We start from the raw sequence: 24,440 nt of genomic DNA, 5'->3' as shown, positions 1-24,440 counted from the left end.
TTTGGCATCACCTTATCTTATTTTGAGAACTTCCTTGCTTTCTGCCACAACACCATGTTTCAGGCTTATTTTGTACCTTTCCTGCCTTAGCCCTGGAATTGCCTATCTTCCCAAGGATTCCTGGTTCCTTTCAGTAGAAAATGGTTTTTAGAAGATCTCAGCATTAGGTTTGCTTAATGCCATTGGAATGTTGCGGTTTCAGGCCCTTTCAGTGGATAGAGCTTGTGTGTGTGGGGTGTGTATGTGGTGTGTGTGTGTGTTTTATATATACGTGAATGTCTGTGTATTGAAAACCATGAGTTCATGATGATACTTCTCATTCCCGTTTAATATCACAGGATCAAATGAAGCCTTTTCCCTTTATATTTGTAACTCCCTTTCATAGAGAAACTTGGCTTCCATTATCCTTAATATGTTTACTTATTTGATTAATTCCCCTGTATGTAACCAGTCTTCCATCTCTGCTGTCACCCCACCCTTGTATGGACACTCTCTTCTCCTGTGTGGGCTGTTAGTCCCCACTCTAGGTTGCCTCCACCCTCCCATATCTCTGCATGGAAATCTGGCCCTACCCCCAATACCATTTGGCCTCTGATGTTTCTCATTAAGCTGCCCATCAGCTTGGATGCCCTCACCATTGTGATTGGGTGCTGGCACACCCTATCATGTTGCCTCTGCATGAATGCCTTCCTCGCCCTGCCTTAGAGTTCTGATAGGCTGCACTAGGGGAGCCTCCATAGATGGACACCCTTCTCACCCTGCTTTGGCTCTGATAGCATCACTACCACCCCTCCCCCAGCTTTGGATACCTTCTTTACTCTTTTTGGTCCCTGTCTTCTCACACCTTCTCAGACTCCTTCCCAACTTTGGCCTCCTCTCCCCGCACTACGCTTTTCTACACCTAATAACTTTTTTTTTTTTTTTTTTTTTTTTTTTAATGTCTGAAACATTTATATTAACATATTTCCATACATATTTCCATACAAATACAAATATAAGATTTTTAGAAATTTCATGTAATGTCTGAAATATTTATATTAACATATTTCCATATACACCTAATAACTTTAAGACTGAATAATTCCGGAAGGGGAGAGGTGGGTGTATATTTCATCCAGGAGTAATTTTTCAATTTATCATGGTCTTTCATGATTAACTATTGTTTACCATTCATATTTATGAATAAACAATAAATAAAAAGCCAATTGGGAACTCTGTTTATGTGGGTAGGACTTAAGTTTTATTTTAGAATTAGTAGGTTGGGAGCTGCCCATTGCTCTGGAGACCTCTAAATTCTGGAAATCAGTAGTCATTTTTCTAAGAAACCATCACTCATCCATAGTAGCTATACTAGTTTCCCCAAACTCTTTTGTGTGTGTGTGTGCGTGTCTGAGATGAACCCTTTAGTTTTTTACCTTCGAAAAAAATACCTGCCTATATAGCATAATTGTCTCAGAGTTATTGTGGTTGATAATGGGTGTCAGCTCTTCCATACAGATATTAGTTTCCCTGTTTTCAGTTCTACATTTCCTATGAGCACTCCTTTTCTGAATTTCTAGCCTTTCTGGGGTTCTGGAGAGCAGTTTGATGTCTCAGTTATAGTTTCCTTAAGTTCTCTGGGCTTCTGGCTTTATTAGTTATGGATCCATTTTCACAAATTTAAAAAATTTCTCACTAGTTCCCTTCTCAGGTTGGGATGTTTTCAGCTGCAAATACAATCCCATCTAGAATTTATTTAAAAGTTAAGAAAAAACTACTTCTATAACAAGAAATCTAAAGGTATTGGAGATATAGGGTTGGTTAACTTAGCAGTTTAATGAATCTAGCAAAGATCCAGGCCATTTTCATCTTTCTTCTCTTCTAATCAGATCTGCTGTTTTTCTTGTCTCAACTAGTTGTAGCAGTTTTGTCCATTACATTCTCACTGAAGAACATCCAGAGTCTGCAGGAGGACGTTCCTTCCTTGTGTTTTGTTCATAAGGTCAAATGAAACCTTCCCAGAACCCCTGCTTACATTGTATTGGTCAGTCGATCCATCACATGTGTATTTGAAAACCAGTCTGTGTGTGTTTGTGTGTGTGTGTGTGTGAGAGAGAGAGAGAGAGGGAGAGGGAATATGAATGGAATTAACTATAAATCAACTATCTTTAGACCTTTGCCTCTTTGACTAGCAGCGTTAGTTATCCTGGGACCTAGTCAGTCAGTCTGCATTTAAGCAAGATTCCCAAGTCAACAGGTGACTTGATTGTACATCAGTGTTTGAGAAGTGCTGGTCTAGAATAGTTAAGATTTAACCCCCTAGGACTGAGAGAGAAGCCTTATTTGTAAAAGTACAGGGTCTCCATAAACCTGAACAAAATCAAGGTTCAGTGAGAAAGGAAGAAGGAAGAGGAGTCAGTGTGGGAATGGCTGTTGGTTTGGCAGCCAACAGTGTCTGCCCATACTCCCTTTCCTTTTTTTTGGTTGTAGTGTGTGTGTGTGTGAGTGTTCTTTTTTCTTATCATTTTTATAGGAGGAAGAAAAGATGAATGGAGGTATGGCTAGTTAAAATGTTAATGCTATGCGTATATGATGTCCTATAACCTAAAATCGTATACTTAAAAGAGGTGAAATGGATCCTTAAGAGTCTTCATTTCAGGGTGTATTCATTTTCTACTGTTCTGTGAAAAATATTGCCACAAACTTAGCAACTTAAAACAATATACATTTATTATCTCACAGTTTTTGTGATTCACCAGTCTGGGCATGGCTGAGTCCTTCACAAGCCTGCAGTCAGTGTATTGAGCAGGGCTGGGTTCTCAACTGGGGAGGGATCTGCTTCCAAGCTCACGTGATTGTTGGCATCATTCAGTTCCCTGTGGGCTGCTGGACTGAGGGCCTCAGTTTTGTGCTGGCTGTCAGCCAGAGACCTCCTCAGTTGCTTGCATGCGGCCCTCTCCATAGGCCAGCTCAATAAAGCATCTTGCATCTTCAGAGCCCGCAAGTGGCAGAGTTTCCTAGCAAGGTGGACATTACAGTCTTATGTAGTCACATACAAATCCATCATCTTTGTCATATTCTGTTGGTTAGAAGTCAGTCATAGGTCATGTCCACACTTAAGGAGAGAGAATTACATAAGGACATGAATATCAAGAGATGGGGATCATGGGAACCACCTTAGAGTTTGTCACAAAGGATCTCTAGCTGACTGGAAAAGTAAGTGACGATGTAAATTGCTCGTCGTGTTGAGGTTTCTGCTTAAAACTGGTACTGTGCATTATACTCAGGCAATCAAGAAGTTTGCTGATGTAGCCAAATATTTAAAACTGAGGTAAGCGGTACCTTTGTAATATTAATTATCATTGCTAAACAGTTTCCTTAGTTGTAAGTTTATTAACATGGTGAATAGTATTTCATGAATTAAGCTTTAGATGTTTCTTTCTTTTTTTTTAGTTGACTATATTGTGGAGTATGACTATGATGCTGTGCACGATGATGAGTTAACTATTCGAGTGGGGGAAATCATCAGGAACGTGCGAAAACTACAGGAGGAAGGATGGCTAGAAGGAGAACTCAATGGGAGAAGAGGGATGTTTCCTGATAATTTTGTTAAGGTAAGCATTCTCAGCTAAATTCCTAGCTCTTGCTTCACAGGATTCAATCATTCATTCATTCATTCATTTATTTATCTATCTATCTATTTATTTATGGCTGTGTTGGGTCGTTGGGTCTTCGTTGCTGCGCACGGGCTTTCTCTAGTTGCGGCAAGTGGGGGCTACTCCTTGTTGTGGTGCGTGGGCTTCTCATTGTGGTGGCTTCTCTTGTTGCGGAGCACGGGCTCTAGGTGTGTGGGCTTCAGTAGGTGTGGCATGTCGGCTCAGTAGTTGTGGCTCGTGGGCTCCAGAGCGCAGGCTCAGTAGTTGTGGCACACGGGCTTAGTTGCTCCGCGGCATGTGGGATCTTCCCGGACCAGGGCTCGAACCCATGTCCCCTTCATTGGCAGGAGGATTCTTAACCACTGCGCCACCAGCAAAGTCCCAGGATTCAGTCTTAAAGAAATATATATTTTTTAAACTAAAATGTTTTAGATAAATTTCTAGTCTGCAGAATTTAAAAAAACTAGAGACCCAAGTACCACTGTAATGAATGTCATTGTTACTTGGTGTCCTTGTGGATACTAAAACTATGTGCGTGTGTGTGTGTGTGTGTGTGTGTGTGTGTGTGTGTGTGTGTGTGTGTGTGTATCCGACTACCTGTCTACCTATCATTTGGGTAGCAGTTTATAATTTACAAAGAGTTTTGCTGTGTTCATTCTCATTTAAGCCTACAAATCTTGTGAAGTAAGTGGGGCAGATGATAACCTCATTTTAAATCAGGTGTGACATGTAGATTGAGAGGTTAAATGTTTTAGCCAGTGTTGGATAGCTAATAAAACAGAATCCGAACTGAAATTTGAGAGAGTTGCCTCTTTACTCAAGTCTTATTGTATCTTGTTGCTTTTCCAGCCCCTTTGAGAATCTTAGATCCTATTTTTAAGTTTCAACATTGCAGCAGTTATCTTTCAGAGTAACAGATACTCTTCAACTACCACCAAACATTCCTTTTTCAGTAAATATTCTAGTCACCTCTGCCAGAAGACAATCAAGATTCTTAAATCTATTACAGACTAATAAATTTCTCAATAGTTTAGAGGAGAAAAAAAAAAGTAAAGGATATCTGTGTATTTACACTTCATTTGTAATTGTCTTATTTTCTATATTAGTTTTCGTACACTAAGCCACATCCCTCTTCTCATTAATTGTGACTGTGAGTTCTTCTGGGAAGGCTAGAGTGTACCTCTCATTTGTTGTCCAATTTGCAGAGTAGTTGTTAGAATATCTGTACAATGTGGATGTTTAGTAAATATTTGTTCCCTCAATACGTTTGTGTTTATTTCAGTTGTGGTTTTACCTCTAAGTATGAACACACATACTTTATTCTGTTAATTGGATTTAAAGAAGGTGAACTAACTACATTTTACCTAATTCCATTTTACCTCTTGAAACAACTGAGAAAAGCTATAGTAGGGAATTGAACTCTTGTTGATTTTTTATTTTATAAATTGACTTCTTTCTTGTAATCTAAAATGGAGTGTAATGCAGATGCCATCGAAGTTGGAATAGAATAACTGCATTTAAACACAGTCAAGTTCAGTTTTGCCTTCGCTGGTGGAATGATGTAGGGCACATCACTTAATTTCTCTGTTTTGTTCCCTTTAAAATGGTCTGTTGTTGGTCTGTATATAGTAAGCCATAACATTGGCCTCTCATCTCTCTCTTTTTTTTAAAGGAAGGTGACTTTCCAAAGAAAATATATTGAAGTAATAGAGCAGTGGTTAAAAAAATAAGTTAAAAAGTTCAGTAAAAGTATTAATATAGTTCTCTTAATTGTGTGCTGATGCAGTCCCTCTGCTGCTACGTAGTCCCAGTAGTGGAGATGACCCATCATGGGACTCCACTTTAAAATATATTTTACTTCCTTGTTACAGTACAGCTAATACTAGAACTTGAGTTTAACGAACTGCCTGCTAGTAGAGGATGCTGTTTGAGTGTACTGGGAAATGGAGGGAAGCTTAATCTGGGATTAAAATTAACCACAGGGTGGATTAGAGTTGGAGACATCAATATGAACTCATGTTTAGTTTAAAATATAAACAGATACATACAGAAATAATGTTATATGTGTGTGTTTATACTTTGGTTAGTACACACACACATATATATATATCTCAGTTCTTTCACTGAGGGCCTAGAAGCAGTGACACACCAGTACCAGTGAGTATACCCAGTGCCCAGATCTTGGTTTCAAAATATCATTCTCCAGTAAAAGGAAGCAGGGCTCCTGGAAGGAGTGGCTGATTCTATGGAGGGAACAAGGTATTCACAAGATGAGCCTGGAGCATCTAGTAGTGTCAGAAGTAAGGAAGAGCTCAAAAAAACAAAATGATGGGCCCATGTCACAGCAGCGTAGGAGCCAACCTGAATGAGCTTCCAGTGTCCAGAGCGGGAACAATTTGAGCAACAAAATAACCTAGTATTTGAAGAATAAATATACATGAGCTTAAATAAATAAATGCTGATATAAATAGATTGTTGAGTAAATAAACGGGAGAGAAAGGATAAATCTTGCAGAATTATTCCGAGTAATATTTGTAGATACTACCCCCACCCCCAAGCATCCTTCAGGTGTGGGCTGGACTAAAGAATAGATGGAAGAGAAAAATAGTAACTTTACAATGGCAAATATTGGCAAATATTGCCTTAACCAGTCTATTTTCAGTGTCCCTTTGCAATGTTAGTTCATCTTTATTTGATTTAGAAAATATTTTATAAAGAATGTAGAACAAGGATCCATGAACTTAATGTAAGAATGTTATCGTTTTGTTATTTTTGCTTGAGTGTTACTTTATAATGAAGAGATAGAACATTACAGGTAAAATTGAGTTCTTTGTTACCCCCTTCTCATTTTCCTCTCTCCCAACCACCTGTATTCTGAAGTTGTATGTATCCTTCTAATACATAGTTTTATATATATTTATCTGTGTGTAAACAAATAATGTTTTGTGTGATTTAGATATTTACATAATTACTATGTCAGACTACACCTTTTTAAATAAACATGAGATTATGATGTGGATACATAACATAGTCACTTCTTCTAAAATGTGTTTTATAATGCTAGTTAGCTCATAAGTGGTTGGTAAATAGAGGAACAATGTCAGGACAATGGGAAAGTTGTATTTGTTTATTTTCTAGACAAGGTGAGCTGTGATAAAGAGTGTAGAGTTTTAATTTCAGCAAGAAAGGGGTAGGCGCTCAACTTGGCTGCTTGCATACTTGCATAGACAGGAATTCTTTTGGCTCTTAAAACCTTTTTCTTTTAAAATTGATCATCTGTACCTGGATATTTTCCTCAAAGTAACACAGTCCTAGCATGATAGTACTTTTAACTTCTGGTGCTTACCTCTGCTTCTATCTGCATTATCTTAGTATCCACAAGCCAGCATTTCTCTTTTATTGTTTTTAGGCATTTTTAATAACTCCTGAGGAATCCATTCATCAGAACTCCTTGGGTAATCTTAAGTTATTGCTCGTCTTCTGAGATTCCGATTATTGTTATTTATTCATTTATTTTCATTTTTAGTGTTCGGTTCCCAAAGTTGCATAGGTTTAGAGTAGTCTATCCCAAATTCTACTTTTTGCATAATTATTGGTATTTTTAGTATTTGATTTAGAAGTTTTCACATAATCAGTGGTATTTTAGTGTGTGTGTGTGTGTTTTCCAGAACTTCAGGTGTTTAGGAATAGACATATAGTGCACATATAGTAGAAATTCCTTTAGCACTAGTTAATTTTTTTAATAGCCATATAGTATTCCATTCTATGTCTTTACCATATTTTATGGTATATTTAGCTATTTTCTAATTTTTAGTTATTAAAAACAGTGCTGCAGTGAACATCCTTTTGTAGGTTATGTGCATAGCTGAGAATTGGCTGCATCCTTGTGTATGCCCATATTCAGCTGTACTAGATATTGTCAGGTTTCTCACTAAATAAATATGCCAGTTTAAACTCCTACCAGTAGTGTAAAGAGTATCTTTCTTTAATGTTCTCGTTTGATACCATCAAATTTTCTTTTTTATTCTGTATTCTGTATCTATATAATGTCCAGAATTTAAACAGTGCTTAGTGGGAGAAGTAGGGAAAAGTATATCTATTCCGTCTTTCCACAAGATAATCTAGATGGTGATGCATTTTAATAGAGATTGCAATGCACTTTTTTTTTTAAGTCTATTTTTTTAAAAATAAATTTATTTATTTTATTTATTTATTTTTGGCTGTGTTGGGTCTTCGTTGCTGCACACGGGCTTTCTCTAGTTGTGGCGAGCGGGGGCTACTCTTCGTTGCGGTGCGCAGGCTTCTCATTGCAGTGCTTCTCTTGTTGCGGAGCATGGGTTCTAGGCATGCGGGCTTCAGTAGTTGTGGCTCGCAGGCTCTAGAGAGCAGGCTCAGTAGTTGTGGCACACGGGCTTAGTTGCTCCATGGCATGTGGGATCTTCCCGGACCAGGGCTCGAACCCATGTCCCCTGCATTGACAGACGGGTTCTTAACCACTGCGCCACCAGGGAAGCCCGTAATGCACGTTTTTAACAGTCTAAAAACTCACAGTAAAGAAGTTTCTCCTTTTAGAAGTGGTGTAGGAATAGCTGTTTTTTTCTTAAGCTGTGGTTATGAAGCTGCTGTTCAGAAAAATGTAATATTAGTTATCTTTAACACAAGAATAGCTTAGTGTTCAGTAAAAAGGTAATTCGCATATTTGATACCCTCTATTTTCTTTTAAGTTATGCCTTGCTTCTGAAGATTAAAATAACCATGAAAGTAGCTGACAGTGCAGTTGACTAGTTGCAGTCATTTAATAAATGTTAGTGGACTCTTCACTGATGAGTGTCGTATGTGGTAAAGGGCATAGTCTGATCCACCTGAGAGTGAGTCAGAGGAGTTTGGGGAGGAGAATGGGAGGAACGTTAACTATTGAAGGTACATTTGATAGTTTTACAACTATTGAAGCACAGGGAGTATGGAGAAAGCAAGAGAAATACCAGTGAAATTGGATATAAAAGAGGTTAAAAGAAATATTTTTATTAGTTGTACTTGAAGAGTATTAGCAGGACAGTATTTGTGGTAGGGGATGCTAATGTTCGAGCTTTCTATTTATTTATTTTTTATTTATTTATTTTTGGCTGCGTTGGGTCTTCGTTGCTGCGTGCAGGCCCTCTAGTTGCGGTGAGCGGGGGCTGCTCTTCATTGCGGTGCGCAGGCTTCTCATTGTGGTGGCTTCTCTTGTTGCAGAGCACGGGCTCTAGGCACAGGGGCTTCAGTAGTTGCAGTATGCGGGCTCAGTAGTTGTGGCTTGCAGGCTGTAGAGCACAGGCTCAGTAGTTGTGGTGCACGGGCTTACTTATTCCGCGGCATGTGGGATCTTCCTGGACCAGGGCTCGAACCTGTGTCTCCCGCATTGGCAGGCAGATTCTTAACCACTGTGCCACCAGGGAAGCCCAATGTTTGAGCTTTGAAGCAGCTTTTTTATGAGCTTTATACTGATTCTGGATATGCTACAGGTTATTATATGATCTGTTATTGTTACAGTGTTTTTACTTTAGTGCTTTAAAAAATAAGTGAATATGTTTACAGAAGCTGTCTCAGGTGCTGGTAAGTGAATTGCTGTTCCTTATATTTTTAAATTTAAAGTGGAATTTTGGTCCCTTTTGAAGAGTTCTCATAGCTTGATAATGTGTTTTAGGCTTTTTGATATAATAAGGAACAAGGAAACAAAAGTTATTCACACTTTATCTGATAAGTGAATAAAAATTATTCGGTTGTTTTTTCTTTGTTTTGACTTAAATTTCTAGCAATTTTTTTACTCGTTTAGAAGAAAAAGATTTAAATCATTGCACCTCCTTTTTTCTTAAATATTACGCAGTTTGACAACTTATCTTGCATTCAAAAATGTTTGTTTTCATTTTATTTCTAGATTTCATAGGTTAAATGGCTAAGTAGACATTAAATCTTTAAACTTATTTAACATCTTTTTAAAAGGTACTTTTAAAGAAAATGTAAGTAGTAATATGGGGAATACGATGATGATGACATGGCTACTTTGGAAGGGTCTCAGTGATTCTTTCTTGTTTGTTTTTTAAATATCACATTCTGATTAGTTTTAAAATCTTATTCCACTATCTCCGTAGAAAGAATATTATTTGAACGAAGGAAATGACAATTTGATTTTATGTGACCTTTATTTTTTTAAATTCCTTACTTTATGAAAACTGTTAGTTTGCTTAGATAAACCTCAGTGATGTTTTCAAGTATTAGGAGGTGTATTGGTGACTCTAGTAGAACGGTTCAGGAAGCTAACTTTATATCAGAAGAACGTTTGGTGCTTGATTTACTTTCATTAATTGGAAACACATTAGAGGAGAAACAACTCTTGTTGATATCAGAATACTAAATGGAAGATAACTTATTGGAAATTACAACAAAAACAATATATGAAACGTCAAAGTTGTCTATAGTTATTTATGATACATCTTAGTACCTTTTTTGTTACATACTGTCAGACATTAACTATACACACTGATTAACAGCAGTTCGTTCTGAGATTTGGGTTATTTTTGATAATATTTTGAATCCCATGTAGACTATATTGATTGAGTTAGAGAAATAGTTCAATGCAGGTAATGCTAGAAAAGACATGTAAGGATTTAGATTTAGTGTGTACTCACACAACTAACACCTTTCTCTAAATGCCCTAGGACAATTTGTGGGCGCATCAAATTCTTTATTAAAAAAAAAAAAATCAGTGAAGTAATACGGGTTGAAACAAAATTCAAACAGTATAGAAAGTATCTGCTGTGAAAAGTACATTTCTTTCCTATAACTCTTTCCTAACTGCCTTCCACTTTTAGGGACTTGGTAGATATTTTAAAGACTGTTTTCTATAGAAAATGTTTTAAACCGAATTATTTGTACCCCCTCCTCCCTTTACATCCTGTTTTTCATACCACAAATTTAAATTCGAGGCATTAGTATATACATCATGTTAATGTTTACCTTGGACTTACCTGGAAAGTTAAATTTTAATTTTTGTCCTTTAAAGAGTTAATAAATTTCTTTCTGCTAATATATTTTAAGTTGTAGAAATAATTTAAACCAGGAAAGCTTGAGTGGCAGAAACTAGACTTCTGGGGTATCTCCTGGTTTTGCTTTGTGGGTCAGTACTAATTACCTGCTTGTCAGTGTCATCTGTGACCTCAAGGAGTCCAGCAGCTTTGAGAGAAGGGTCGCCATGTAGGCCTGATGTCTTTTGAGTCATACATACTCTAGCCCTCATTCCCTGCAGTACTTATCCTAAAACTCTTTCATCCTAGGGCTGAAAGCTCAAATAACATTCTTGAATTACCAAAACTAGTATGAAAAGTACGACCATCATAAACTCTGGGGGCATTTTCAGTCCACTTCAGTAAGTGTTGTGTGTCTGAAAGAATATGGTTAAGAGAAGGGTTCTTTATTTAGTGTTTTTCCCACCCTGCTTCACTTGGCTCTCATTAACATTCTTGTGACAGAAAAAGGAAAGGAGTAGGATGCCATTGACAATGAATGTGCATAACTCCCCCCCTCCTTTCCTATTTTTGCCTTTTCCAAATTGGGGAGGGGCTGTTGAAATAGGGAGGCCCTTTGTTAAAATTAGAGAGACAGCAATTATGTGGAGAATAGCATATTTGAGGGAGAGAGAGAATAAGTTGAGAAACTTGCAGAATAGCCCTGGTATATTATATCTGTCATTGTTTTCCTTGCTAATTTTGATATGTTGGCACTCAGAAGGTATATACTGATTTCATATTATGGAGATTTTCTCCTGTTGGTCATTTTTCTTTAGACTTAAGGGTTTTTTGTGGATATCTATTTAATTTAATTGTAATGAAAACAAAAATCTAATGACTCAAGGTAGTTCCTCTGGATCATACCTTATATACTATCACTTATATTCCGAAAAACAAAATGAAAATTTTAGGAATGAGGTAAACCACTTTGTTATGTTGGAAACCTAATTTTTCAATTGTGGGTCTAATATTGACTCAGTCAAAGCTAAAACAGTGGACATATATCAAATAAATATTTAATCCTGCTTATTTTTCTTTTCTTTAGTAATAGCACTCTTCCGTATCTTCTGATTTATGCTTCTGTAAAATGGAAGCACTAGTTTTATATAGCACTTCTGGAAATTCTGAATGTTAAATTAAAAATAAGTGTAGTCCCCCCCCACCCATCCATGGTTTTGCTTTCCGCAGCCTCAGTTACCCACAGTCAACTGTGGCCCGAAAATATTAAAACAGAAAATTCCAGAAATAAACAATTCATAAGTTTTAAATTGCGTGCCCTTCTGCCTAGGATGTGAATCATCCCTTTGTCCAGCATATCCTACCCATCACTTAGTAGTAGCCCTCTTGATTATCAGATCAACTGTCACAGTATTGCAGTGCTTACATTCAGGTAACCCTTATTTTACTTAATAATGGCCCCAAAGCGTTAAGAGTAGTGATGCTGCCCTTTCAGATATGTGAACAGAAGCCATAAAGTGCTTCCTTTAAGTGAAAAGATGAAAGCTTCATAAGGAAAGAAAAAAAAAAAATCATGTGCTGAGGTTGCTAAGATCTATGGTAAGAATGAATCTTCTATCTGTGAAATTGTGAAGAAGAAAAAAGGAATTCATACTAGTTTTGCTGTCTCACCTCAAACTGGAAAAGTTATGGTCACGGTGTGTGACAAATGCTTCGTTAAGATGGAAAAGGCATTATATTTGTAAGATTTTTTGAAAGAGAGACAGAAATGACATTCACATAACTTTTATTAGAGTATATTGTTATGATTGTTCTATTTTATTATCAGTTGTTAATCTCTTACTGTGTCTAATTTATAAATTAAACTTTATCTTAGGTATGTATATATAGGAAAAACCATAGTATATGTAAGACTCAGTACTGTCTGCATTTCCAGGCATCCACTGGGGGTCTTGGGACCCTGTGGATAAGGAGGGACTACTGTATCCCTCAGATTTTAATTAGCATAAGCAGGACTGTACCTCTGTTGAGGGATTTGGTGATTAAGATATCTGTCTATTCCATTTGAGAAGGAAAAGGAAGCTCTTGCCATCTAATCTGGTTTTTATTATTCTTTGTGACCTTTGCTTCTATGTTGTAGAGGGTAATTGCTTTCTATTTTCAGATCATGGTCATGTACTGGCCATGATCAGATAACCAAATTGTAAAATAGATATATTTCAACATGAAGGAGTGGTTTGTGAATCTTGTTGATTAACCTTTTATCTGTTTTTGGTTAGTGTAATCAGAATTAAGTATATTTGATTACCTTAGTAGATGGAGAGTAACTATATCTTCTCCAGGCTTTTTACAGCTACCCATCATTTGCTTATATTTCTCGTCTTTTCCTTTAATTTGCTACTTCATACTCCTTATCCTACTTTCTTATCCTTATGAAACCAAGCAAATCAATATAGTACATTCTTATCTATATGGAGATTATCCACATTGTATTTTTTTCTTGGCCAATTTTGTACTGACATTACCTGTTGCGTAGGAAGCTTCCCTCATTTGTAGAATGAGATTTAGTTTTTTTGAGTCTGCTTTCTCAATACATGATACTTTCTCAAGTGAAGACACCTCTTTTACTGCATCTCCTGGAGTCATTTTCAAAGTCAGTAAAGGAAGCAAAGTTTGTAGGAAAGAGATGCTATAATGTTAATATGTGTTCTATTTACTGGCTGATTAGGTAAAAGGAAACAAAGGGCAGAAGAAGGAAGAAACACTGGAAGCCTTACTAACACTTCATAGGTACTCAATATAATTGCTATTTAAGATGATAGCCAGAGAGTAATGTGGAGGTACTATGTGTCCAGGAACGCGGGAAGGAGAATAGGTTGATGAGACAGAGAGAGAGAGAGAAAGAGAGAGGGAGTTTGTGTGTGTGTGTGTGTGTGTGTGTGTGTGTGTGTGTGTGTGTATCTGGTGGTAGTAGATTGTAGCAGGGAGAGGTTCCAGAGGTGGAGGGGGTGGAGCCTAAAGCAGACTTTACCTTATTTGTAATTTTACTTAGAGCTGAAAGTCGCTTGATACTTTTGATAACATCTTAGTTGGCACTATGTATTTGGAAGGCTGTAAACCTGAGTTTTCCCTATTCAGTGTAGACTGTATGTATTTTTATTTTGTTTTCCTTCCCCTTGTGTGTTTTTTGTCCTCAGAAGATTTATTATACCTAATATTCATGGATTTGATTATGTCTCAGTGAATATTGAAGGTCCTCAAAATGTTTCTAGAGCTTGAGCAATATGTTGTAAATTAATATTTTTAGAAGCGGGAGACATTGTCATTGTCTTAATATATCATACTTGTTTATGTGGTTAATTTTTATTAAAAGATAACACAAATATCTAGTTATTTAGCTAGCGAACAGGATAGAACCAAGATTTATACCCAGGTCATCTGTCTCTTGAACCTGTCTGCTGTCTCACATTTGGTCAGATTGGAATTCTTTTCCTAGAGGAATAAGATTTGAATATCAAGCCAAGTTCTTGGTCTCCTGTACCAACAATAGCTTTCAGCTTTTTTAGTTTTTATTTTATCTTTTTAAAATGTAGGTAGCCCAGTAGTGGGATTGCTGGGTCGTATGGTAGTTCTATTTTTAGTTTTTTAAGGAACCTCCATATTGTTCTCCTTGGTGGCTGTATCACTTTACGTTCCCACCAACAGTGCAAGAGGGCATATACCCTGAGAAAACCATAATTCAAAAAGAGTCAAGTACCACAATGTTCATTGCAGCTCTATTTATAATAGCCAGGACATGGAAGCAACCTAAGTGTCCATCGACAGATGAATGGATAAAGAAGATGTGGCACATATATACAATGGAATATTACTCAGCCATAAAAAGAAACGGAATTGAGTCATTTGTAGTGAGGTGGATGGACCTAGAGTCTGTCATCAGAGTGAAGTAAGTCAGAAAGAGAAAAACAAATACTATATACTAACACATATATATGGAATCTAAAAAAAAAAAAAAAGTTTCTGAAGAACCTAGGGGCAGGACAGGAATAAAGACGCAGACGTAGAGAATGGACTTGAGGACACGGGGAGGGGGAAGGGTAAGCTGGGACGAAGTGAGAGAGGAGCATGGACATATATACACTACCAAATGTAAAACAGATAGCTAGTGGAAAGCAGCCACATAGCACAGGGAGATCAGCTTCGTGCTTTGTGACCACCTAGAGGGGTGGGATAGGGAGGGTGGGAGACACAAGAGGGAAGGGATTTGGAGATATATGTGTACATATAGCTGATTCACTTTGCTGTACGGCAGAAACTAACACAACATTGTAAAGCAATTATATTCCAATAAAGATATTTAAAAAAATAAATAAATAAAATGTAGGTGGCTCATGAGATGTTCAGGAGAATACAAAATGAATACTCCTTGGCATGTTGAGGTTGTAACTACCAGTTTTTACATAGATTTCATATTTTCATTAGATTGAAAAATATTTAGTGCAGTCTGAAAACCGTGAGGTTTTCATATGGTGTGTCATGTATTAATAGCAAATTGAAGTGTTTTTCCTTAAGTACATTACCAATAAAAATGAAGCAGTCACTATAGTGTGAAATGTTTTGTGTGTCTTCTATGATTTGTACTTTAATAATTTTCACAGTTTTTCACCAACTTAACAGTTTTCCCAAAATGGAAAACTTTTTTTCTGTTTGCAAAATGATATACCTTGTTAAAAAACACAAACAAAGCAAACATCAAACACTTCTGAACAGTATAAAGAAGTCAAAGTAATCTGAAATCCTACCAGCTGGAGAGTAACAACTAGTTAACATTGCAGTAGACATAAACACCTGGAGATTCAGATTCCTTGTTAACTTTATATGTGAAAAATACCTCCTGGTTAGTGATTTGCTTTATTTTCAATGGTTACTTTTAACGAACAGAAACTGTTAATTTCAGTATCAAATGTGTGAAGTAGGAATCCAGTTTCATTCCCTACTCCCTAAATGTGGAGCATTATAAGCACCATGTATTTTAAGATTCAGTTTTTTCCCCTCACTTTTTGCCTGTTGTAAATCAAGTTTGTCTGTTTATGGACTCTTTATTTTGTTTCATTATCAGTATGTCTGTTTTTATGCCAGTACACACTAATTTATAGTATCATATAGTTTTTCTTTATATCTTAGTTAAAAAAAAAAAAGTCCCCTCACTTTCTTTTCACTGAAGTATTTTGGCTGTTCTTGGTCTTTTGTTCTTCTCTACAAATTTAGAACCAGTTTATTTAATTGCTCTTCCAAATCTGTGATATATTTATTCACTTGCATTGCATCCTTGCGTCAGTTTTAGGGGAAAATGCTATCTTTATGATAATGAGTTTTCAGTCACTGAACATGGCATGACTTCTCTTTCATATGTCTTCTTTTATGTCTTCCAATAAAACTTCATACTTCTTTTCATGAAGATTCACCTATCTTCTGTTAGACCTACGACTTAGGGTTTATCAAACTACAGCCCATGGGCCAAATCTAAACACCACATGTTTTTATAGTGTCCATGAGCTGAGAATGCTAGCTAAGAATTATACAAATAGTTGGAAAAATTCGAATGAAGAACAGTATTTAATGACATGTAAAAAATTATATGAAATTGAAATTTTAGTGTTCATAAATAAAATTTTGTTGGAGCATAGCTCTGTTCATTCATTTAAGTGTATGACTGCTTTTGCACTACAAATGGCAGAGTTCATTGTTGCAACAGAGATTGTATGGCTTGCAAATCCTAAAATATTTTACTATGTGGCCCATTATAAAAAAGTTTGCCCACCCTGACTTAGAATTATTGTTTGTCTTATTGTTTGTTTATGATTGCAGGGTTTCTTTGTGTGTTGGGATAGAGGTGGTGTTTCAGCCTCACTTTCTTTACCTCTATCTCTAGTTCTGATAAGACTTAAACTCCTAATAAGTCATTGTTACCAAAGTGTGTTATATTCTTTAGATATGTGTGGGTAGAGAAAAAGGTTGAAAACTGTTGATATTATGTTTTATATAATAAACACTGTACCTGGTTTTGGTATTTTACATTTGAGAATTTAATAAAATACAACTTAATTTGCCTATTTGCTGATTTCCCCTTTTGTAGGAAATTAAGAGAGAGACAGAATCCAAGGATGACAATTTGCCCATCAAACGGGAAAGGCAAGGGAATGTAGCAAGTCTTGTACAACGAATAAGCACCTATGGACTTCTAGCCGGAGGAATTCAGCCACATCCACAAACCAAAAACATTAAGAAGAGTATGTAAATAATTTTTTTCCTGTTTATTTAAATCAAAATAGAATGTTGTTTTATAACAGTCCATAAGTTATAGTAAGAAAAATTAGCTCAATCTTTTGTAGCAGACTACAAAAACTTCCTGCTTATTCTCATGTTACTAGTTATTGGCCCATGTATTCAGTCTTCATCTGGTAATACAGCATGAGCTGCTGACAGCGGTCTGTAGGGATCGTAAATTAAGCTATAAGGCATTGTTTTCTTATTAGTCTTACACACTCTATTAAATAGTTAACACTTTGCCTTAAATTTACTTTAATACCATTTATTTAATGGAATGCTAAAATGTCTGCTCATCCTTAAGCAGTATAGATGCAAGCATTTGATAAAACGTTTTCTTTAGTGGTTAGCCATCAGAACGTGTACATTCAGTTTTCCAAGGTGGCTGGCCCAGCAGAGTGCTTTTTAAGTATTCAGTGTAAATATGTTAAGAGAACAGTTTAGCATAGAGAGAGAGCACCATGTTTAAAGTCAGACATGATTTTGAGTCTGTCTTACAACCTTAGATCACTTAAACTCTTGAGTTTTATTTTGCTGCTGGTGAGAAAGTTGTAAGAAAAAAAGACTGGTAATATTGCTGTTCTCAAAAACTTAGTCTTGGAAAGACTTACTCAAAAAAGCATTAAACATATACAGAGAAGTACTACATTTTTGGGAGTGGATAGTGTTTTAACATAGTAAACCTGAAGCCCCTTGAGAGACTGAATACTGACTACTATGTTCAATTTGATTTAATAAGTTATAAATGAGTATTTAACCACATTTATCTTCGATCAGTGTCTTTGATGTTGTGGTCCCTTGTGCTTGATGTTGGTACTAAAATGCCTTATGTACCAAGTAGTCTATAACATAAAGAAATTTTGTTTATATACATTTCACAAATGTAAGACTATTTATGATTTTTATAGTCTCCTCATATCTCAACCTGTTACTTTCTATGCTACTGTCTATGAATTTGGCGAAACGTCTACTTTCCGGGTTATATCCCCCTTTGATTATTTTCATAAAATGAAAACAGATTTTCATAAAAAACAGGTTTCATGTCACTGAGACAGACCAATAAAGGGTTATACGTGTTCTTTGTTTCCCAGTAAATGCAATGTACAAACAGTATTTAGATATTACCCATACTGCTTTCAGCCTGCTGCCCGAAGGTGGACAGTTTACTAGTTCTAGTTGCCCTCGACTCTTTAACTCTGTTTGGAGATTGGGGGATAGATAACAGTATTTCCACATCCTACAGGTGAACCTCTATAGAGAATTTCTATGCACAAGGAGAATTTTAGACCCACAAAAGGGTTATTTATGACCTCTGTCATAAAACTTATTTACTACTTTCTTTAGCTTTCCTGAGCTATAAAGGGACAAATTTCATCTTAAGTAGAGGCTGGACAAAGGACGTCAAGGTTATTTTGTCTCCTAATGGGAAAGGACTCTAAATTTTACCTTCCTTGAGAACCCTGGTCATAATTCATTTTCCTGTAAGAAGGAGAAACCATTATATCGTTGGTGCCAGGAGGCTTAGGCTTTTTCCTAAGGATCCTCCATAATTTGGTTTTAAGTACATGTGCTGCAAAGACTAAATTGGTCATTTGGTGCTAGCTAGCATTTAAAACAGGATGCAGGTTGTTTTTGCTTTCAGATTACTTTTCCAGGAAAAGCAGCTAATGGTTTTTTTTTTTTCATCAGATTTTTTTTTTTTGTCGTTGTTACTGTTAGTTTGAATCATATCCTTAATTTATGGAATAGATCAGTTATTCAGAAGCTGTTCATTGTAATGTTAAATAGTAGTATATACCCTTTTAATCAATACCATTAATATTAAAAAAAAAAAAAAAACAAACCATTTTAAAGGTTGGTAATGATAAAGCCTGCATTGTGAAGGTTCAGTTCAAATCTTTGTGTGCCAAGACAGGTGCATCTGCATGTGTGTTGAATTTTGTCTAAGCAACTAAAAGGAGAAGTTCAAATAGATAGTATGATAGATATCTGGAGACTGGAATTGTTAGCTATTTTTCTCTAGTCTCCAAAGCCAAAAAGTGTTGGCCTTTTTGCAAAGTCTAGTCACAAAACCATTGAAACTTTTGCTATTGTGTGTAAGTTAAGCATGTGTCTAGTTAAGCTAGAGTGAGCACAGAATATTTTCCAGGACAAAGTTGAATGCAATAAGTTGCTAAAGTTACAGAAAAGAACCAATTTACGCTTCTCATAGCAAAAACATGTACAAATGACATTACTGTTGAGACCCTTGTAAAATCAGGCACAAAAATAATGGTGTAGAGTAGTTTACTTGCACTAAAGAAATGACATCTTTCAACATCACAATTCTATATAACATACAGTGTGGAATATTAGTAGATATTTCACTTTACATTTGGAAAAAAATTGATGCCAGTTATGAATCTACTCATGGCATGTGTGAGGGAAGACATGAGTGCTTGTAACTTTGTATTCCTTATTAGTGGGAACTCATGCTACAGAAGTGATTTTTCATCTAGTTAATAATTATTTTGAATGTAAAAGATACATTTAGATTGATACTGATAGATCACTAGTAGTTATACAGAAAGAAATGATACATGAAAAATTAGTTGACTAAAATGCTAATCTACACAGTGTTTCATTCTCAGAGAACAGTTGATAGCATGCCTCCCAATTTTGAGTCATTTTTGAAGAAGATAATGAAAGTTCTGAATATCATCAAAATATGGTCACTAACTATGTATCTTTACAGCATACATTAAAAAAGGGGGGGGGAACATACTATTTCAGCCTCTGCTCTTTGACATTAAAATATTCTGACTTATAAGGGGAAATGACTCACTCAAATGACTCCTCCCCAGCTGTGACCTCTCAAATGAATGGGGTAGGGTGTTTTGATTTTGTATTTTATTTTGAAAAACTTAAAATCTTACAGAAAAGTTGAAATAATAATTGTACTCTAAACATGGTATATTCTTCACCTAAGCTTGCTGTAAACATTTCGTTATATTGGCTTTATCTCTATATACATGTATAAATACATTTTTAAGCTAAATCAGTTGAAAGTATGTTGTAGACATGATACTTCATCCCTAAGCACATGAGTATTTTTTATTCGTGATGGTGACGATAATGTTTCCTAAGATTTTGATTATCTTAAGTGGTATATCTCAGCAGTATAGCTAAAATCTTGAATAGCTTGAATTTTTCACTTAATGGCCTAAGTAATATGATTTTTTTATTGCTGAGGATAAGAAAAAAATTTTAAAGAAGATTCAACCATGTAGCAAATGGCTCAGTCTTAATGTTTCTTAACTCATGATGATTATCTTTGCTTACTGGAGAACAAAATTGATTAAAAAAATTTTTTTTATATTAGAAAATTTTAAATGCTATAGTAAAATCTGAAGATACACTTTCCAGAACCAAATGGAACCAGAAATGGATCGGAAATCTTTTTGTTGCTATCTCTGAAATTTTAGCATTTAACCTCCCAGCTTCTGAGTGTGGTATGCTTTTTATTTTATCATTTGCTGGAAAAATTAAAACAATATTCTTCAATAAGAAATAGTTCCACAATTTAAGAACTCTGTTTGATCTGAATATTTAGATCTATTTTTTAGAACCATGAAATACTTGCCATTTTTGATGACCTACATTTGAAAATACAGGATTTTCTATTTTAGTAGAAACAACAAGGAAGATCACTTTGGTGTGTAATTTCATACAATTTGGTTTTGTTTTTCAAAAAATATAAAATATTTCTGAAAGGTTTTTCTGAAGTTATTTGACATTTATGTGTTGAATACCATAATACCTGTGGGTATGAAGACCATAAGAGCAATGTTAGTGTGGGCAGTCAAATCTGCCAAATAAAGCTGGGTGTGGATAATCATTCAAAACTCACAGTTTAACAGAGGAAAACATCAAGTTACTGTAACACAGGGGTGATAGTAATGATTATACCTCATAGGGTTTTAGAGGTATTAACACGTTAAGTAAATATTATAAGGAGTGCTCAATAAATGTTTGTAATTATTATTACAGTGTTTTATACTATTAAGAACCATACTAGAGATATATATATAATGTGCAGTTAAGATTCAAATGAAAGGGCAGTTCTATACTGAAGTCATTGAGCAAGGTGTATTTAAGCTCTTCTTTAGGTAGGACATATCATTTACGTAAACATTGGGGAGCATGGCATTCTATTCTAGTTAGAATTGCAGCCCTTGGAAGACCCATGGAGATAAGTAAGTCCATTGTATTTTCAGGGAGTTAGGATCCAACGTGACTAGAGTGCATGAGCTTTGTTAAAGCACTCTAATCTGTAAAGGAGACAGCCTGATACAGTGGGAAGATAAAAGGCTTAGGAGTCAGAAATGGGTGTCTTCTAGTTTTGCCTCTTTCTTGCAGTCTTGGACAATTACTGCTGAGTTCCTGTTTCTCACTGGTAAAATGATATGTATAACAAGTTTTTATGACCTTTTGTGTGGGAGATGTTTGCAAAGGACTTGGAGTGGTACTGGTACATAAAAGACGAAAATATGTCCCTGTCTTTGTTGTACTTTCTTTATCCTCTTTCTTGTTAATGGCTTTACTTATAAAATACTGATTAAAAAAAAAACTTTACCATTAATTTCTTTGTAGATCCGAAAAGCTATATGGAGGTTACTTAAGAAAATACTCGTTATAGTTATTTAAAAAAATTGAATTTCACGTATCCTTTTATTGACAGTTCTACTCTTACATGCATTTTCTTTTCTGCTTAGTAAAGGTTCTGATACATTTTAGAAATTCAGTAAGTATTTATTGACCAATATGTATGGGTAGACATTGTATGTGCCATTTGAAATGTGAAGAATCTCCAAATTCCTTTAATTGTGCTGCCAATTAATAGATAAGTTTAATATAGGCACTCACCTTAACTTATGAGTGAACCATATAAAAATATGGAATCATATGAAAACTTTTTCTTTTTTTAAATAAATGACTCACATTTTGTAGCAATAGTAGGGGCTGTTTAGATGTTTTTATCCAATGTGGATTTTCCTTTGAAAAATGAAAAATTCCTTTGCGGATAATTTTGCACACTATTTTGGAAGAAGGCACTCTGGAGAATTATGCTAGTGTGAAAGGAAAAACAACAAAAACAAAGCTTTTGATTAAACTATAACTAGGTTAAGTGGAAAAGAGCATTGATAGGACATGACTGTCGGGACTGCCCCCAAGATCTTTATTCTTTTTATACATCAGAAAGCACAGGTGCCCAAGTTTGTGTATGTCCCAGGTGTAAACTGCCACCTAAATGAGAGGTAAACTCTGTTGTCAACTGTCGTGTCCCGTGAGCAGGCGTGGATCACCCTCTGGCTCTCAGTTTCCTCATCGGGGCCCAGAGCGCTGCTGGGCGGGGTCAGGCCGCTGTCCTCTGTGGGAGGTCGCGGCATCCAGCCTGGACGGCTGCCAGGAGCGCATCCTTGCTGCTGCCGTGACTCCCGTGGGTTAACTGGCAGGTGTCCGATTGGCACATGAAGTGTACGGGGAGTGATTTTCCTTTTTCTTGGCTGAATAGGGCAGGCTCTTTGAGAAGTGTGAAGTTCTGGTGTCTTTGCTGGCAAAGGTTCTGATTCTGCAAAGCTCTTTTAATGTCCTCATCCGGTGTCCATTTCTGTAGATACAGCTTTTGCTTCCACTGGGGAGGGCTTTGGCTCGGCGGCCAGGCCTCCTGAGCTGCACTGGCTTTCCCTGAGATTGTTGGCCACCTGCAGTGTGTGCTCGGTTGTATTGTCTCTTTCGTAAAACATAGCACATAATAATAGCAAGCAAAAGAGCTGCACAAATGTGTGTTGCCCACGTACAAATGGTGGGGGACCTGCTCTCAGAGAAGATATAATACTGATTCTCTCGTGTGGTTCACTAACAGCTTAAATGAAAGTATTGGGCAGAGGAGGGTGCATGTTTAAATTTCAATTTCTTTTTTCAGACATTTACATTTACTATTATTTGAAGTTCTGAATAGCATTTTGTAAGACATAGGACACTGGCTTGTGAAATGTAAACAATTACGAATTACTTTTTTTGTTCTGTACTATTAATATGTACTGATTTCACGTTTTGGGGAAATTTCTGAAATGCATGGTAAAAGTACTTTCATCTCTATGCTTCTAAAATTGCTCACATACTTAGTAAATTTTGGTGTGAATGTCTCTTGCAGTATATCAATAAAATTTCAGTGTTTTCACAGAAAAAATATGTAACTAGGTTGCTCAAAGCTAATTGATATATATGCTTGGGGGCGGGAGGGCTAATTAATACTCTTTCTTCACTTTAAATCATTTAAAAAGATACTCATACTCATTAAAAAGAATCGTTACATTTTTTAAAGGCCTACATTTCCTAAACATTACTTGTCTGAATAAATAAAGCTTGTTTGAAAAGCTAAAGTAAAGTTATTTTTACCTTCACCTGAGTTTGATTTTTATGTCAGAAAATAGAGCTTAAAGAAGATAAAATACATTTTAGATTTGTGCATTTTGTCTTTTTTTTTTTTTTTTTTTGACACAGCTACTCTTAAATTAGTGCATTTTAAGTATCCGTAGCTTTGATCAGGAAGTATCCTGAAAATCACTGGCTTGGAGGATTTGGCTGTGATAAATTTGGTGTGCCAACAGTGTCTTTTATTGTTGCTGTTTCCAGTCTCAAAATTAGCAGTGGATATTTTACTTTTGTATAATCAGTGGGATCAGATACATAAATAGATTTCACTGCTGGGAGCCCACCTTATTTGTAGTTGGTGTGAATTTATTTTGGGATGAAGAGATTGTAGCGTGGGGACAAGGTGGAAGGCCAGCGAGAGTAGATTGTGGTTAGCTGTTGAGAGTGTTTCCACGTACTGTTTTTGTTCATACATGCAAATCCTATGACGATAAGCATAGTATGTAAATAAAGGTGCTACTGTTTGTTTTCATGATTTTTCTTAATTTTTGTATGTTACCTCCTTTAGAGACCAAGAGGCGTCAGTGTAAAGTTCTCTTTGAATACATTCCACAAAATGAGGATGAACTGGAGCTGAAAGTGGGAGATACTATTGATATTAGCGAAGAGGTAAGGCAAAAACGTGTTTTAGAGATAAAGCAGCAATTGGAATTGATGCTCTGGGGATTAGAAAAATGCTTTGTAAGAATACTAATTTGTTAAATTTATTTTTCCAGTTTCATTTTTTTTTTAAATTTTAAGATACAGACTTTAAAATGGATCTTTATTGACTTAAAGTAAGGCTGTCTTATCTGTAGAAATAAAGCTTTATTCATCCTTGCTATGCCTCATATTTGTGTACTGAATTTGTATCTGTTGACTTTAAGAATAAAATAAGCTTTTTTAGCTAAAATTAATATAATCTAAGTAGCTAAGAATATAAACCTTTTCTTTGATTCTTAATTCACTTTAGGCACAAGCCATAAAAATAGAAGGATTTTTACCTTTTGCACAGCAAAGG

The 24,440-nt window shown here is 35.8% G+C and overlaps 1 protein-coding gene across 3 annotated transcripts in view; it reads left to right on the top strand.

Moving 5' to 3' along the window:
- Positions 1-24,440, top strand: part of CD2AP (CD2 associated protein) — a 113,422-nt gene that overhangs the window by 32,261 nt on the left and 56,721 nt on the right. For all 3 annotated transcript variants that reach the window (XR_014250472.1, XM_082411671.1, XM_082411672.1), the window contains exons 2-4: positions 3,433-3,593; positions 16,773-16,926; positions 23,949-24,049. Coding sequence is in view for 2 of the 3 variants with exons in the window: in XM_082411671.1 (XP_082267797.1) it covers positions 3,433-3,593; positions 16,773-16,926; positions 23,949-24,049 (416 nt within the window). In the remaining variant the exon portion in view is untranslated. The remainder of the gene's footprint in view (positions 1-3,432; positions 3,594-16,772; positions 16,927-23,948; positions 24,050-24,440) is intronic.

The sequence above is a fragment of the Balaenoptera physalus genome (assembly GCF_965194825.1).
Source record: "Balaenoptera physalus genome assembly, chromosome: 11".
Taxonomy (NCBI): Eukaryota; Metazoa; Chordata; class Mammalia; order Artiodactyla; family Balaenopteridae; genus Balaenoptera; species Balaenoptera physalus.
The sequence above is the reverse complement of the archived record's forward strand: the minus strand, read 5'-3'. Positions and strand labels throughout refer to the sequence as shown.